Genomic DNA, 16671 nt, shown 5'->3' with positions numbered 1-16671 from the left:
AAGGAAGAGGAGGAGGACACACGCGGAGCAGCAGGGGGCCATCAATTTCGCCACAGAGCCACAGACAACCCCGGAGATGAGACAGGGGAGACCAGGTCAATCTGATGGCCCGCCGCCTGCCACACCACACACACACAGCACACACACACACACACAAACACACATTCACGTGTCACAGGTAGCCCGACACTGACAGATCCCAGAGGAGTGGAGGGAGACATGGGGAGATAAGCAGACTGCACATGGCTAAGAGATACAGGTTCTACCTCTGATATGGGAATATTGTTTAACAGTGAAGAACATTATCTAGGTGATTAGTATGTATTGCAAAATGAACCCCAGGCCCTTAGTCTTATCGCACAACTAGTGTGACTTTCAATTCTAGGAAATCAGTCTTGCTGCCTGTAATGCTGTCTGTTAAAAAATGATGCTGGGGGTTTGCTTACAGAGACACCATGGAGAGACCAAAGCCCGGCATGGTCTGAAATGTGACCTTTACATAAATTAAAAAGGGGGGAAAGCACACTGAAGGCTACATCCTGCTCTGCTAGTAGATACCCAGGATACACAGCCCTCAGTCAGACACACTAACACACACGTATTCTCTCTATCTGCTCGCTCTGTTTCTTTTACTTATTTGAATGTGACATTAAAATGCCTCTTAATCCAAAACTTGTTTACTACCACAGCTTAAGAGTGGAGAGGAGCTCCCAGCAGAGGTTGTTACAGGCAGCAGTGAGTGTTATATATGGAGCAGAGGTCTGTTACTGAGACCTCCTGCAAGGATAATGCTCTGAATAATAGTCCATATTTCAGATTAACCCAGGAGACAAAGAAGAAGAAAAGAAAAGAAAAGAAAAGAAAAGAAAAGAAAAGAAAAGAAAAGAAAAGAAAAGAAAAGAAAAGAAAAGAAGAGAAAAGAAAAGGGGAAAAAAACACTTTCGCTCACTGGATGCCTTGAAAACAGGCAAGTTCTCCGACGCTTAAAATCTCCACACTGTGCTTGCTGCTGCAGCTCTCAGACAGAGGGGTGACACTTTCAGCAGGGCTACAGGGAGGCGCACACACACACACACACAACACACACACACACACACACACACACACACACACACCACACACACACACACACACACACACACACACAACACACAGACAAACAAACAGAAAGAAGTTTAAGCAAAGACATGCCCAAAGCACTTTGTGCCAGCAACCCTTATCTTTTGAGCTGATTTGCTCTGAGAGCAGGATACATATGCAGAGTCATCTACTTCAGTAATATCAATCCGCCCGCTCCTTCGATCCACTCATCTATCCATCCATCTATCCAATCACCCCTCCCCTTTCTTCAACTCCTGCTCTGCATTGCAGGTTGCCGACACTCTGACAGTGAAACAGGTGTCTGGGCTATTAGTAATAGTCTTTCTGTGCCACCTCCTCTATCGCACCCCTCTGATGACAAGCATAAATCAAGGCTGCGTTGAAAGGGCGCTAGTCAATCAGGAGTGAGCTACAATAGCAGCCAGGCAGCGTCCCAGTTGTCAAAGCCAAATGATATAGAACTTTCTGTTGATGCGACATATCTCAAACAGGCCAAAGCAATGATTAAAAAGAGTGCAGCGCTGTTTATTTAGGCAAGAGTTAAATATGAGTTCCCAAGTTCAGTCTGAGCAGCAGAAATCCCTTTCATCTATCTTCATCTCTTCTATCATAAAATGAACATTCATGTACTTAAGAGGTGTGTTGCGTCATCCTCTCTCCGCTGAATCATATTCGCTCTCCAATATCCCCCCCTCCCCTCACTCTAATTTCCTCTCATAAAAAAAATGCCTTCTACGACTCTCCTTGCTTGAATTTGTATGTCTTTTCGTGGCCCATCTCAGAGGAATGTTGTCAAGGTAATGTGATGATGACCCTTACACTCCTCATTAAATCGCTCAGTATCAGAGCGTCAACTAAATGTCGAAAATTGTAAATGTGAAAACTCAGCCAAGACAGCACAGACAACCTTAAAAAAAAAAAAAAAGTGGTTGGGAATTTGTTTTTTCTATCTCATCTAAAAAGGTCTTTGTCACATTTGTTTACTTTAGCACTCACACATCAGCATCCACTAGATTACCAAAGAGGCTCCAGAGAGTCATTAAGACACAGTTTCAGAATTGTTAAACTTTTATTCTCTTTGTGAAAATACAATTCACTGATCTTAAGGGTAGAAATTCACATCACAATCCCATGTCTCTCCATTTGGTTGGTTATGGCCATGAAGAGCTCCTCTTTCTCACTTCAAGACGATGGTGGAAAACCAATTTTTACCTTTTGAAATACAATCACAAAATAATCTTTATAGAGTAAATGTTCTAATCTGTCTAATGTGATCTGGATGGTAGAGAGCAGAGAAGAATGGAGATGTCAAGAATATCAGTGAAATTGCCCCCTTTTTTCTCTTTTCATAAGCAAAATCAAGCTTTCATAAATCTGAAAATGGAATTTAAGAGCGTTAAAGCTTATTCTAAGAAGTTTAACAGTTTTTTTTTATAAGTGTAAGTGGTTAAAAAAAAGAGCATCAGCCGCTAAATATCATTATTAATGTTCCTCTTTATTCTTTCAGGCTATCTTTGTCAGTAATCAAACCAAACAGCCAATGAGAGGTCATGGTCAGTATTCAAGCCAAAGGAGTGAACTCAAAAAAAGAGTCACAAAAGTCAACTTGACAAGCGAGCAAGTGTTGAGCAGTAGTGAAAATGTGGGCAGGGTCGACCACACGCTCATCATATTGGACCACATGGACCATGTTTCAGCACACTGAGCAGAAATGGTCTCTCGCAAGGATAGTTTCCTGCTGGCAGATACTTTCCTGTGTGCGCACAGAGCGGAGATGCTTCCTCACAAGGAGGGTTTTCCTCTCACGGATACTGTTCTGTGTGCACACGCCAGGTTTTGAGACTAATTAAACGCCATACACAATGTTACTGAGACAGCCAGACAGGCAGTCCAAACAAAGTCGGTTAGATTCAACAGCACTAAAGAGATGGGTGTCAGAGTGACAGATGGAAAGTTGAGCATCTGTCACTGTGCTGAACCATTTGGCCGAAATCAAAGGGAGACGAGGGCCTTCAAAGGACAGGCAAAGCTGTGTCTGAGGCCAGACATGCTCTGGTGTGCTCCGCAGATAAGGGCCAAGGGGTTATATTGCTTTTCTTCTGTCTCTCCTTTTGTTCTCCTCTGTCTTAAGGGAGTGGGAGGGAGATGGAGAAAAAAGAAGACAGGGGAAAAAAAGTAGAAAAGAGAGAGAGAGAGGTAGAGTGGGAATGAGTCATGAACAGGTTGCCTGTCTCCTCCTGCCACAGCACGCCGTGTTGATCAAACACTCGTTAGTAGAATTTGCTCGGTGTTTCCGGACGGCGAGGGTAATGAGCAGAGGTGGCTGAAGCAAAGGGTTGCCGGGCCGTGATGTGGATCATTTCTGACAGTATCGGAGTACTTTTGCCTTCCAGCCCTTCTCTTTCCCCTGCCTTCTCCAGGTTTGCTGCAGACAAGCGGTTGCCTCCAGCGTACCTTCAACAGGGAGCGCTTTGACTCAGCTGGATGCGAGACATGAGCTAAATAGCAGAGCAATCCTCGCTGGAATTTGGAAGTAAATGCACACACACTGCCTCAAATCTCGAGGGGTTCACAGGTTTACTTTCCTGGCACCAGGTGAAGAATACCGCAGCCCTGAAGCACCATCTATGAAGTCGGCTGCTGTGCATTTGAAAACGGGGCGCCACTGGTTCACTGTAGCTCTGCCCTCCGATCCAATCCATCCTCTATGCGGAAATAATTCTCCCATAATAAGGAACATTTTTGTGTGTTTTTTTAAAAACATTTATTACAAGGATGCAACTGCAATGTATCACTAATACATGGTGGGACTTTTGTCTATGACCTTGAGGGATTACATACTTGCAGCGCATTTTGGTGTCTGTGTTGGTCAGCAAAAATGTCAAAGGTCAGGCCAATGTTATTGCACTGACAGTGATTTTGAAAGATTTTGAAAGTGGGGGGGCTAGCAAAACAAAGGCCACCATTTGGCATTATTGGATTGGAAAAACCGCGTATGTCAGATACATCGATTTGCTACTGGTTCCAATTATGGTGATGTAGGCAGTGTGTGAGCTGCCACATTCTGCTGTATGACTATCAGAGGTGGAAAGTAACGATTTACATTTACTCACGTTACTGTAATTGAATTTGTTTGTGTAGTTGTACTTTTTAAAGTAGTTTTAAAAATCTGTAATTTTACTTTTACTTAAGTATGTTTTGTTTGAAGTATTGTACTTCGCTACATTTTAAATCACATCCGTTACTGATTAAAAAAAATGTTGGTCGAAATGTTTTTTAAAAAGCAGGGGATCGTACAGAAGCGTTAAATAGCATGATACAATAACTTAACATTCATGAAGTATTGCAGCCTATGACAACCTGGCAGCTAGCTAACAGAACATAACAAACTCATATATTTATGGACGCACACTAGAAGAAATGTCCATTAATTGTGCTGCTGTCATCTGTCTCACTCTGTAGGTACAGGCAACCAGTGAGCATGATGCGTTCATGTGCACAAGACCGCATCGGACATGAGAGACTTGAGCGAATGGTGCACAGGGGCACAGCCTTTTTTTACAGGGATACTTAGAGTTTGGTCTTCTTTGGGTCATTTAGGGAATGGTACAGATTTGCAGTATGACTGTTGGTGATGAAAAGGATGGTTGTGGTCAGTGGTAGTGTTGGTTGAAAATGTGTTATGGGATGGTCTGCAATAAAATGACACATTATTCCTCCATAAATGTTTTAAATGTTGTGTGACGGCATATTTTATTTTGTCATTGCACTTTCATTTGTAAAGGTTTACCTTTACCTTTAATTAAAACAACTAGTTAGAGATTTATGGGCTATCACCTTGTCCTTTTTGCACAACACAAGTGACACCCCCCCCCCCCCCCCCCCCCCCCAAGTAACTTTTACTCTGAGTAAATTTTAAACAAGCTACTTTTTACTTTAACTTGAGTACATTTTTAGACCAGTACTTTTACTTGTACTTAAGTAAAATTTCATCAAAGTAGTGGTACTTTTACTTGAGTAGAATATTTCAGTACTCTTTCCATCTCTAATGACTATGTAGTAAAGTGTATAACGCATGCTTAACACTGGCTGATTAGACTCAGGTGGGCCCATTCTCCTCTAGCAAGGACAAGTCGGTCTGATGGCTGATAATGATGGAGGATGAATGGAAAGCTAATGTCCTGTCAGTTTAATACACTTAAAGCAGAGCCTCATTTAGATTTCACTTTAGCTGATTTCTATTATGACCACGGACAAAGTAAGAGTGTGTGAGTCTGTGCTTGGAAAGTACATTTTATTGCACACGTGGATAATAACACGGTACACAAAACAATGTAAATGTTTGATGAAGATTGACTTTAACTTCAAAGTAAATTAACCACAATTACAAACAGTGTTACAAAAGGTGGTTCAGAGGAGCTTGACAGCAAATTAGCCGCATTTGTCAGTCATAAAAACAGGTCTGGCTATCAGCACTTTAATCCTGAATTATAAATTGTTTACAATGTCGAGAGGAACAGGTATGACAATTATGACAAAATACTGACAAATTGCCTCTAAAAGGATGAAAGGTGGTCACAAATTGAAACTAAGCAATAGTGATATAATGGAGGTACACAGTGCACAGGGTAAACTGAAGCTGTGGAGAATTCACATAACCCGCCTTCGTAGCAGTCAAAATAATGATTTAGTTATTTCAGTGTTTCATCCTGTTTCATGAAATGTTTAGCATATTTTGTCTGTATGTTTGCTTGTAGTTACGGTAACAGTGTGTCTAATTGGTTACCAAAAAAAAACATAGAAAGCCATAATAAGGGCTTTAATTAACTGTTTCTCAGGCCACAGTTTATATCTAACACACTGTATGTTTTCATTTGGTTTCAATCTTATTCATTATATTGCTTAAAAATTACAAGATTTACATGCACTCTGCCATCTTAGCAACAGCAAGGCAGAAAAGCAGATGAAGACACAAGGATTATTTTATCACTCTGGCTATTTTAAGGACCTTTCTTTTTGTATTAAATTGTACACATAAAACACAGAAATGTGCAAGTCTCTCAGAATGTGAAACTGTCAAAATGATAAAACTACAGTAATTTTCCAAATATAATGGATAAGAAAATTAGTTAGGTTGCAATATAGTACCGTGAAACCGTTTTGTAAAACAATTTGGATGAGATTGCTGGTTTATATCAACAACATTAAAGAAAATAAAAAGCTTAATGTTTAAAAGTAGGGAGATGTAAAACCAAATGGAGTGATAACTCCACTGTCTTCACTGACACTAAGCCAATAAAGTGGGATAAAACAAACATTGGCTGACAACATATTAAGCAAATTGATTTTATGGTCATTTTTAACCATGTACAAAGAACTTGGTGTCTAATGGACAAAATAACATGCATATCGTGTATGTACGTGTATGTGTATGTGTGTGTGTGTGTGTGTGTGTGTGTGTGAATCTGTGTGCTCATGTTTAACATAGCCACATTAAAGCGTGTCCTTATATTCATCTATGCTTCAAATACGACTGAGACTAAGTGAAAACAAGCATGTAATTCAGATGACGCAGCCTCTACATTCCTGATTTTGGTTCAAGAAGGGCGCAGCTCGTAGAGGAGGCATCGGCCTAGATGTCCTCTGCATTGGTTATCACATGACATGGGCCTAATTAACTCTAGAGTGGAAAACAGAGCCTCTGCAAGGAGCAATAAACATTCTCCATTAAAAGCCATCTAATTAGGATGCAAGCTACGAGGGCTTGAAGGAGACCATAACAAACACGGAGGCCGGTGTAATTGTCAACCGAGCTCCGAGGAAAGCAAACATAATAGACATAATCAGCCGAGCACCTCCTATAAGGTCATGAGAGGAAGGCTGTGGAAGTACTTCTCCATATCTGACTCAAGTTTCCAGATGGTGTTTTCCTCGACTGCGGAAAAGGTTACGCACATTTCTGCCAGTCACGCACTTCAGATGACAATTATAACCCCATCTATCAATCGGTACCTGGCGAGGAGGAGCACGAGGCACAGAGACAACTTCTTGTAAAGTTCTGCCAAAATCATCTATTAGTCGAAATGTTGCGGATTTTTTAAAATCTGTGCCGAAACACCAACATATTGAGTTGAAGTGGAGAGCAAGTCATGGCGGGTTTTTTTTACGGGAAAGGCTCCACTTCCCCTTTTATAGTCGCTCTTAATTAACCACATTTAACAAAAAAAGTCTCTTTAAACAATCTTGAAAATGTGCTTTTATTTTGGGTCTTTTTTTTTTGTCTTATTTTTCCCACTGCTTTTAAAAGTAAGCGGCAGGGCAGCCAAAGTCAACAAAGTCAAAAGTTATGGGAGAAACTGTATGATTTCCAAGTCAGCTTAGTGCTCAAGACCTTTAGGCTCCATGGTTGATCGATAGTAATGAAAACGCCAGCAGGCTCCCAGAGCCCATTGCCAATTTAACCTGTTTCACCATGACTCAATTCTTCCTCAAATAACCCAGATGCTTACTGGGATGGACTACGGGCTTCTGGTGCTGATAAGATGAGCGTGCAGGAGCAGAGGGAAGGAAAGACGGACACAGAAAAATAGTTTTTTGTGTGTGTGTGTGTGTGTGTGTGTGTGTGTGTGTGTGTGTGTGTGTGTGTGTGTGTGTGTGTGTGTGTGTGTGTGTGTGTGTGTGTGTGTGTGTGTGAGTGAGTGAGTGAGTGTGGTTTACACTGTGAGGCCATCCAGATGGGGCAAGCAAGTCGACAGGTGAGAGAATCTACACAGCATGGTATCCAACTGCGGAAACCCAAGCTCAATTTACCTTTACTTGCATAGGTATGCTTCACACACACAAACACAAGCACACACACACACACACACACACACAAAAACACATACACATACACATACACATACACAAAAACACCCCTGCCAGCTTCATTGCCAATTTATGTATCATGCTGGGCAGATTATGAGTTCCTGTGTCAGGTAAATGTGTTTAGAGCGATGGGGAGGAATGATTTTGACTGTGAGTGAAAATAATAAATAGACAGATTCATCTCCATAAAAGCTTTCAAGGATTCAATCATGGTCAACAACTGCCTGCTGTCCATATAACTGACAATGGGCTTATTTTTATCTCAAACACACGGCCCCTTTTTTCATCCTTGTTGTGCTCATGCTCTGTTAAGATTTCTCCACCCCGCCGTGTTTCAGTGGACGGAGGAAAAGATTAAATTGCTTTAAATCAAGCTTTTAACCGATACACAACGGCGATAAGCAAACTTTTGAAATCTGGATTAATTCAAAACCAAATTAAATTTAAGACAGCATTTTAAGCAGGTGCATTTTGCAATTTAATAGTGCGATTACACTTAATCAGGTTGCGCCTAAATTTGCAGCTAATTTAAGCACTAATTAAGGATCAATTCTGAACTGTCACTTGTTTAATTTGTTCAGATGGCTTAATTTATTAAGATGACACTCAGGGGTTAGAGCATCAAAGGCAAAGAACCGACAACGCATCTCTGAAGCAACCTTATCAAAGCACGGCTCTGAACTATTGAGTAAAGACAAAATTACTTTGATACAATACAATTAATGTTGTTATTATTCTATTGACTGGGTTGAGGATCTATCATACAGTCTAGTAGCACCTTTGTTTCTCAGTGTAAAATATATTTATATTTAGGTATTTAAGGACCTACCTGGCTGAATGAATGCATGACAAGAATAGAGAGAGAGAGAGAGAGAGAGAGAGAGAGAGAGAGAGAGAAAGAGAGAGAGAGAGAGAGAGAGAGAGAGAGAGAGAGAGAGAGAGAGAGAGAGAGAGAGAGAGAGAGAGATGAAGACAGACAGGGAGACAGACAGCACGGGAGGCCAAGACATCTGCTCAGGTGTATAATGATGATGCAGTGGGGAGAGGAAAAGGAATAAGATATGGAGGTCATGTTTGCTAGCACGGAGTCTCCATCTGTCCCCCCGGGGAGGTTAGTAGGGGTGAGCTGGGGTGGGGATGCTGCATCGTGGGCTAAAAAGGGGTTGACGGGTTGTTTGCATGGAGGGTTTGTGGCAGACTTGGGGACACAGCGTTTGTCTTCCAGCTCAATTTTTATCCCACGGGCCGAGCGAACAGTAAATGAGGTGCGCTTGTAATGAAAGCAGTCTATCAGGTCGGGCAATCTGCTGACCCTCGCACTCACACACACACACACACACACACACAAAAAGTTGGGGTTGGGATCAGGTGTAGTTTGTATCGATTTGCCCTCTCAGGTGAACTGTGCAATACGGTGTCTTAAAGAGGATCGTGTCTGTGTTGTTGCGTGTGGGTTGTATATGTAGTGTAGAACATAGAAGAGGGGGGGGGGGGGGGGGGGGGGTGCAGACATTTTGAACTTTCATCCTCTCTTTCATGTCTTCTCATAAAAGGAGCATTTTCCGAGAGAAAGGCCCGCATGACACTTCAGACCTTGAAAATGTCATCACCGAGACAGTCTTTGTTAAAGCGCAGACGGCAGTACACAAAAAAGAAGAAATATTATAAAGGACACCGTGTTATTGCAAACATCCGACAAATTATAGTCTACGTAAATCAATCCAGGGGCATGATGATGATCGCGGGGGAACATATTCCACATCCTCTATAATCAATTCTATCTAGTGTGTCTGATAGATATTGAACCAGTGTTTTCACCTTTAGGTAGGTGTTTAAACAGATTCCTGTCTGTTGTTGCATCTGCTTTTAAACGTACATCAAATAAGAAATGAGAAGATGGCCTGAAGAAGAGAAGAAGAGTCCTGTTTTTGTTGCTTTCCCTCCAGTCATACATGTATTTATTAATATTTCGATGCTATTTAAACACTTTTTAATGTACACATTGAAGGAACTGACAGGATTACATTTCACTTCACTGTGATTGTGCCTGATTGATTGACAGCAGCTGGAGAACCAATCCACCCTAACCCTAACCAATCACAGCTTTGTAGTCGGTATTAAGAATAAGGATGTCATCTCATGTTTTAATTGCCTTTGTTTTTAATGTTTGCGTGTATTTATGGTCATTTAAAGTATTATTCTTGTGAAGCACTTTGTGAATTTTTATTTCTGGTAAAGGTAATATACTAAATAATTGTATTATTAATATTATCTTCCTGCTAATGCTAGCTACACAGCTACATTCATGAAAAATAGTCACAGAAACGGGGCCACAGTGAATGTGAATGAGATCGTCGCAGCTGTACAAGGAACGGACAAATTCGTGAATTGCTACTGACAAAATGGTAATTCAGTCTGATTATCAGGAATAATTAAGAGTCTCAAAGATTAGTCATTGAAATCAATTATTTAGAAAATCTATCAATTAGTTGATCAACAGAAAATATGTTGGAAACTATTTTGATAATGGACAGATAATCAATTCAGTCTTTTGTTTATTAGGAAAATGCTAAAACAAATGTGAGGATTTGAAGCTCTTAATGTGTCATACATTATCGCGGACTGTTCACACAAAACCAGACATTTGCTTACGTCACTTTGGGCTCTACCATCATCGCCATCTTCTGACATTTATACAAAAATAATTAATTGATTATTCAAAAAAATGGTCGACAGATTAATTGATAGTGAAAATAATAATAAGTTGGAACCCCAGAATAAACTAAATACACTGATTAAACTCTACTTAGGTTCAGGGCTCAGTATTGTGCATGCTGGCTCAATGAGATCTCTTATTAGGGCACTTAAACAGAAGAGAGTAAAAACTGCTATGTCAAAATCTCAGTTGTGAAAAAGATCTATTGGATCATTGTAGGCAATGTTGCAGGCAGTAAGCAGCACTTCTTCGTGGCAATATTACAATTTCATATTATTTCTGCATCAATCTGATTAATACCTTCATTTGTCAGGTATTCAGTTTGCTGGATTAGCCAAAGTCGTGCATCCCCACACCGTTACACAGATAGAAGATGTTATCCGTGTTGTCCACTCCAACTGAATAGCTCAAGAAAATCTTCCTTTCCTCAGTAGCTGGTTTATCTGGTGTCAGCTGCGACGATCAGCGTGTGTTCAGTATGTGTATTCATATTCATTCGTGTCACACAACACTGCACAGGTGTTTGCGCTTTCTCCCCGATCCCGTTATTTTTTGTCACCTTTTGCTGAAATAAGCCTGTGACACAGAAAATAACATAACAGTTTCCCCCCCTCTGTCTGAAACACAAGGTGATGACCTCCCACCAGAATGTAAAGTGCATCTTTTTTCTGTCTTTAAATGCTCGGGGAATGAATCAGTAGAGAAAAAAAATGGTGGAGAGTTTCAGGGGCTATGTGCTATTGATTCAATTTCTATGACCACAAATACTTTAAAGCATAATAAGCCTATGCTTCAACTCCCCATACCCTTTCAAGTCTAGAAATGGCCTTGTCGTTACCTACAAATCACAGCTCTCCGCAAAGCTGCCCTATCCGGTGCGATATGTCAGTGACCACAGGGGAGGGAAAAAAACAGAGGGCAACAGACACAAGCAAGCCTCTGAAAAATGTAATGGTTTTTGTTGAGGATTTAGCCAGTGGTATAGCGGTGCGAGAGTATCATTCATGTTCCAGACACTGCAGATCCTCTGGGGAGATGGTGAATATTAAAGGGCTTTGCCGGAGCCTTCCTCGTGAAGGCTCTTTGACAGGAGATTTGTTTATGACCTTCAAAAAAAGGAGGAGGAAGTCAATGATAGCTCCGACTGCCTCTTTTGCATCTCAAGGCAACCCCCTGCCTGAGAGAGAAAAAAGAGAGATAGAGAGAGAGGGCTGCAGTTTCAATTCCAAGTATTTACTGTCTTCATGTAGGCCTGATTCTTTTAAGTGGAGAGCGAATGTAACAAGGCAAGAGCAAACAAACTAGTGGCTCTGAGAGGAAGGACCTAGTTAAAAAATGTTTGCATCAAAGTACCCAAGACTGGACAGAGAGGATTGCTGACGGAAAATATTCAACTGATACTTCCCTCAAATTAAATTATAGCTGACCACGGACACCTCAACTTGCAGTGCGCTCATTTCACCATGAAATACGTCAAAGCTGTCAACAATTAGAGCGTTGAAACAAAAAGCAGAAAGCAAATCAATGTATTCTTGGAATATCCCTTGGATACGTTGCAGGTTTCGTATCCCTAAACCTAGTATATAAAAAATTACTTGTAGTGGAAGCCACCTGTCCTCACTTCAACTCATATAAGGAAAGAGATTCTCCGAGTATCGTGCTGTCTCAATGGGCTGGGGAATAATTGCCTGAGATATCAAGGCAACCAAATGCCTCAATCTGTCAATTTAAGCAATGTCACTGCGTGTGACGAGCTTTGTTGCTCACCAGCAGCAACTGTCTCTGTGTAAAAGGTGCCAACTGAGAATTAAAAGCAAGCAGACGTAATGTGTAAAGCGTCTCAGACTGTGTTCGTTATATAGTGAGTTCATCTAAAACAGAGCCAAGCAAAATACACAACTCTTCTCCTCGTGAGCAACATCGAATGAACTAGCTGCTGAGTAACTTTTCTGTCTCAAGTGAGGTTGACAGTCTTTGTGGCTCATTCGTGAAGGACTCGAATTAACACAGGTTTCAGTTTCACACGTTTTATGGCATATTTTGGCAAGTTTTAAGTGCACATAAATCCTGATTAGCCCTGGTTTATGGGAGCCAAACTCAAGATCCCCATGTGAAAATGTACTGCTAGGAAGCTTGTTTCCTTCAGCAGATTACAGTTTATCACCTTCGCTGCTCCTATGGCCTGCCACATCTGCCAGACCACAGCAGGGGAGGCTACATGTGCACATCTTTCACTTACCTTTACTGGCAAACTATATCAGTGAGGGGAGGAAAGCCAGTTCCCATTCATGTTTAAAACCAGTGGTCTGGCAAATTTAGTCCATTTCACAATCGTACTAGTACACTAACCCATAGACTACCATGACAACAAACATGTAACTCATCCTGGTCTAATAGATTTAGTGATACAGGACCCACCCCCACATAAAACTGGTCCAGAGTTCTACTAATAATGTATTTTTTGGCAGCACAAAAGCAGGTTTTACTGACCACTCAATACATCCATCAATAAAGACTAATGTCCTCTGCTATATAAACCTATTACACTTTCCTGATCCATCTTCATTTGCAGTAAATGAGAGGAGAGGAGGACCTGACTTGGCTGTCTTTGTAAATTAGTCTACCCTTTCAATAACTACGCTAGAGGTCCAATACAGGGGGACTGCTCAGCAAGGAAACCAAGGTCATGATGCTCTTGTTTATCAAAGAATAAAGAGAAAAGGCACCAGTATAGCTGCTTTAGTTGAATGCATAAAAGCTTTGGTGGCTGAGCAAAAAATATGACATCTCTCTGAGCTTGTAAAATCAAATCATGTGCTGCATACAACTCCCCAGCAACCCCACAAGCATGCCAATCTATAAAACCTTCCTTAATGTGGTAGGGGGGAGAAAAAAAAGAAAAAGGCATTTGCATTTTTTTAAGCATATGGCTTCTGGATTTCTTAGTGTCTAATGATAGCGCTATAGCTTTGAAATGGCTTTTAAAAGTGTCATTTTCAGCCCATAAAAGTTATTGGATGATTTTAGAGCTCTCAAATCCCCACACTTGTGTGAAACTCATCCAAGCTTGTCTGACCAAAAGTCTTGCACACATACACACACACACATGCTCACACAAAAACACATGGACAGCAAAATGATGGTTAGAGAGAGTATGTTCAAGCATTCTGGTTTTTGCTTTTTTTCCACTTTTTCCCATCCCCATTTTTCTGCGTTGTGTGCTGAGATTTCACACGAAGAGCAAAAAAGATTATAGTTTCTCCTGAGTAACAATAGACAAATGATAGGGGGAAAAGAAAGGGTAAGAGAATAATTCAAAGGAGAAAGTAAGAGGCTGCCGCAATCCCTCCATCCTTTTCCATCCATTGTAACTTATCCACACAGATGGCAGCATGTGCGAGTCAAAACAGATACTTCATGTACTACACAAAGCACAACTCAACCTCTCTGGCTCTGTTACAATACACTCTTGTCTGAGACTTTGAGATAGCGTTCAGAAACACTGTTAGTGAATGAAAATCGGTGTAAAGTTAGACAGCTTGTGCTCACTGACCGAAACGGTGCAGCCTCACAGACTGTGTGTGCAGCCCACCAGCCCATTAGACTATAACCTGAATGTGAAATCATGTCACGATGTATATGACCACCCCACATTCACTCTCACACACACACACACACACACATATTTCCTCACAACTTCCCCAATTACACATGATATATAGTTACAGTAGATAGTCACAGTAGTCCGTTGTCAGCCAGTAGCTTCAGAATAAGCACGTCCAAACTTAATGCTACATGCACTGCTAACTGTTAGAGCTAACCCAAATAACTTCACTCACCACGGAGTTCTTCATGGTGGCCTTCACGGTGAAGCCTTGCGCTCTCAGCTCCGTCTTGCTCCTCGACATATCGGCAGGTCTTTATTTGTTTTAAATTGGGTGAGGAATCCAAATCCAAAGCGAAAACGAGCAGCAATGTTGCTTTTTGGTAGTTGTCTGACTCTCAAAGCCCGTTGTTTATTGTGGTGGTTGCTATGCAACGTCAGAGACGCTGTACTCTGGTTGCTGCGGAGACGCGTGTCTCCTTGTTACCATAGAAACTCCGGTCCGGGTACTGCTGAAACAGAGGAAAGAGGATGTATTAGTTAATAACTAGTAGTATAGTATAAGTTGAAGTCGTAATTTTTATTTCCTTATAATTATGTTGTCCTATGAGTTGTTTTATAAAGATAATTATATGAAAAGAAACATGACATTTTTCAAAAATATAGTCATTTTTTTGTCATCTCATTGAATTTTAAACTTTTTCCGGATGTGGACATAATCATTACAATGCATTTTTACATATTAGTCCTGCTACCTAATCATTTCAGTTATCGTGAGGTCAGAATCGTGCATACAATATAGCTGTTTTTTGTGTTTGTATGGATGTGCAACAATAATTAAGGTCAAGTAGGTGGCCAGAAGATTTTTGCTGCACCTCACACTTCTGTTCAGTGAAAATAATGGGTCAAATTGGTACGCTGCTTACTTCTGCCAGCAGGGTAGTTTAACACGTTGAACTAATGGGCTACAAACAGGGGGAAGGTGACCTAAGCTCACACTGGATGACCTGCCTTTTTGTGTGCTGCTGCAGCAACTGCCAAGCCACCACCCTTTCATCATAGACGAGTATCGATCATAATCTCAGATCATCATTATACTCATGCAATGGATCTTCATCCAGGAGTAAATACTTTAATGATGCTCTTTGGCAGGTAGACCAAGGCTTTGACTCTCAATAAGCTGGTTAGAGAGCGGCCTGAGCACTGAATCATTCCAATTTAGGGATGTGGCACTTTTAATCTTCCAATATCGTTTTTGCCTCTGGAGACTTTCTTGGGTGAACTTGTGCAACTGTTATTAATCTTCAGTGCACAGGCAATTTCTCTAAAAGCCCCTATTTGTTTTTTATGGCTCCATTGAGAGAGGAGGGTATAGCAGCAGGGAGGGAGACTGTAAACAAGGTATGCAAGGAAGGCAAGTTATGTCCCTGTCAGCATTCAATGCTGGTCTCTCTCTTTCTCTCTCCCTCTCTCTGCTTCCCCTCAGAGGATTAAAAAGAGGAAGAGGGGAGTTTTCAGAAAGCAAACTGAGCAAACTGGAGCGTCAGCATGAATTCAGCTGGACTGAGAAATGACTGTTCAAACAGAACTGCACTATCTCACTCCTGTGAGTGTGCGGTAAGGAGGGTAGCTGGTCTTTGTGCATTCTGCTAAGATATCTTGCAGGAATCAAGCATGAAATACAAAATATATCGTTAGTTTTGCCACACTCTCGAATTCTGTCTGTTAATGTGGGAACGTGTGTGTAAACGTGTATATCCCTGTCAAGATTCTAGTCTCGGTCACTGTTCGGGTCAAATTTATATCTAAGTTTCTTACAGCCACTTCAAGGACAAACACATAGGTTCTGAATTGATTTACACAGCGAAGATTCATTTGCATTTTCTGCCACTAATGATGTATTGTGGATAACCAGTTCCAGTTGGTTCGACAGGTAGGGCAAGACTGAGGGGGAAAAATATGAGTAGCATCACTGAGAAAGGGACCATATGCTTTGATGAATGTGTGTTTTTCCCCTGCATCTACACTATATATTCATCATCATCGTGTCCATGGTTTGATCTCCAGCTCATTTGCTGGGCCACCTTCAGGCTTGGCAACCATTGTCCACTGTGAGGGAAAACAGCAATTATGATATCATTAGAGCAGAAACTGATACCTACAAAGCAGGAGACCCAGAGGGGGCCAACAGAAGAATCTCAGCAGGAAAAGATAGAGACTTTGCTGCAGAGTCAGTTGCTCCCCAATTACCATAAAACAAGGCAAACAGCCATTAGAGTAGGCCATTAGGCTGTAGGGAGAGCGTCGAGGGGCTTGTTGGCTTTAACAATTCGTCAGGTTGTGAAAGTCACACAATGTCTACAAGGTACTGTATGTGGCAGAG

The 16671-nt window shown here is 41.3% G+C and overlaps 1 protein-coding gene across 1 annotated transcript in view; it reads right to left on the bottom strand.

The window, feature by feature from the left end:
• pacrg (PARK2 co-regulated) overlaps nt 1–14592 on the bottom strand; it is a 138915-nt gene extending 124323 nt beyond the window's left edge. The window contains exon 1 of the mRNA XM_062440862.1: nt 14524–14592. Within this exon, the coding sequence (XP_062296846.1) occupies nt 14524–14592 (69 nt within the window). The remainder of the gene's footprint in view (nt 1–14523) is intronic.
• Nucleotides 14593–16671: the final 2079 nt, after the last annotated feature.

Source organism: Scomber scombrus, chromosome 19 (genome assembly GCF_963691925.1).
Source record: "Scomber scombrus chromosome 19, fScoSco1.1, whole genome shotgun sequence".
Lineage (NCBI taxonomy): Eukaryota > Metazoa > Chordata > Actinopteri > Scombriformes > Scombridae > Scomber > Scomber scombrus.
This window is presented reverse-complemented; position numbering and strand designations above follow the sequence as displayed.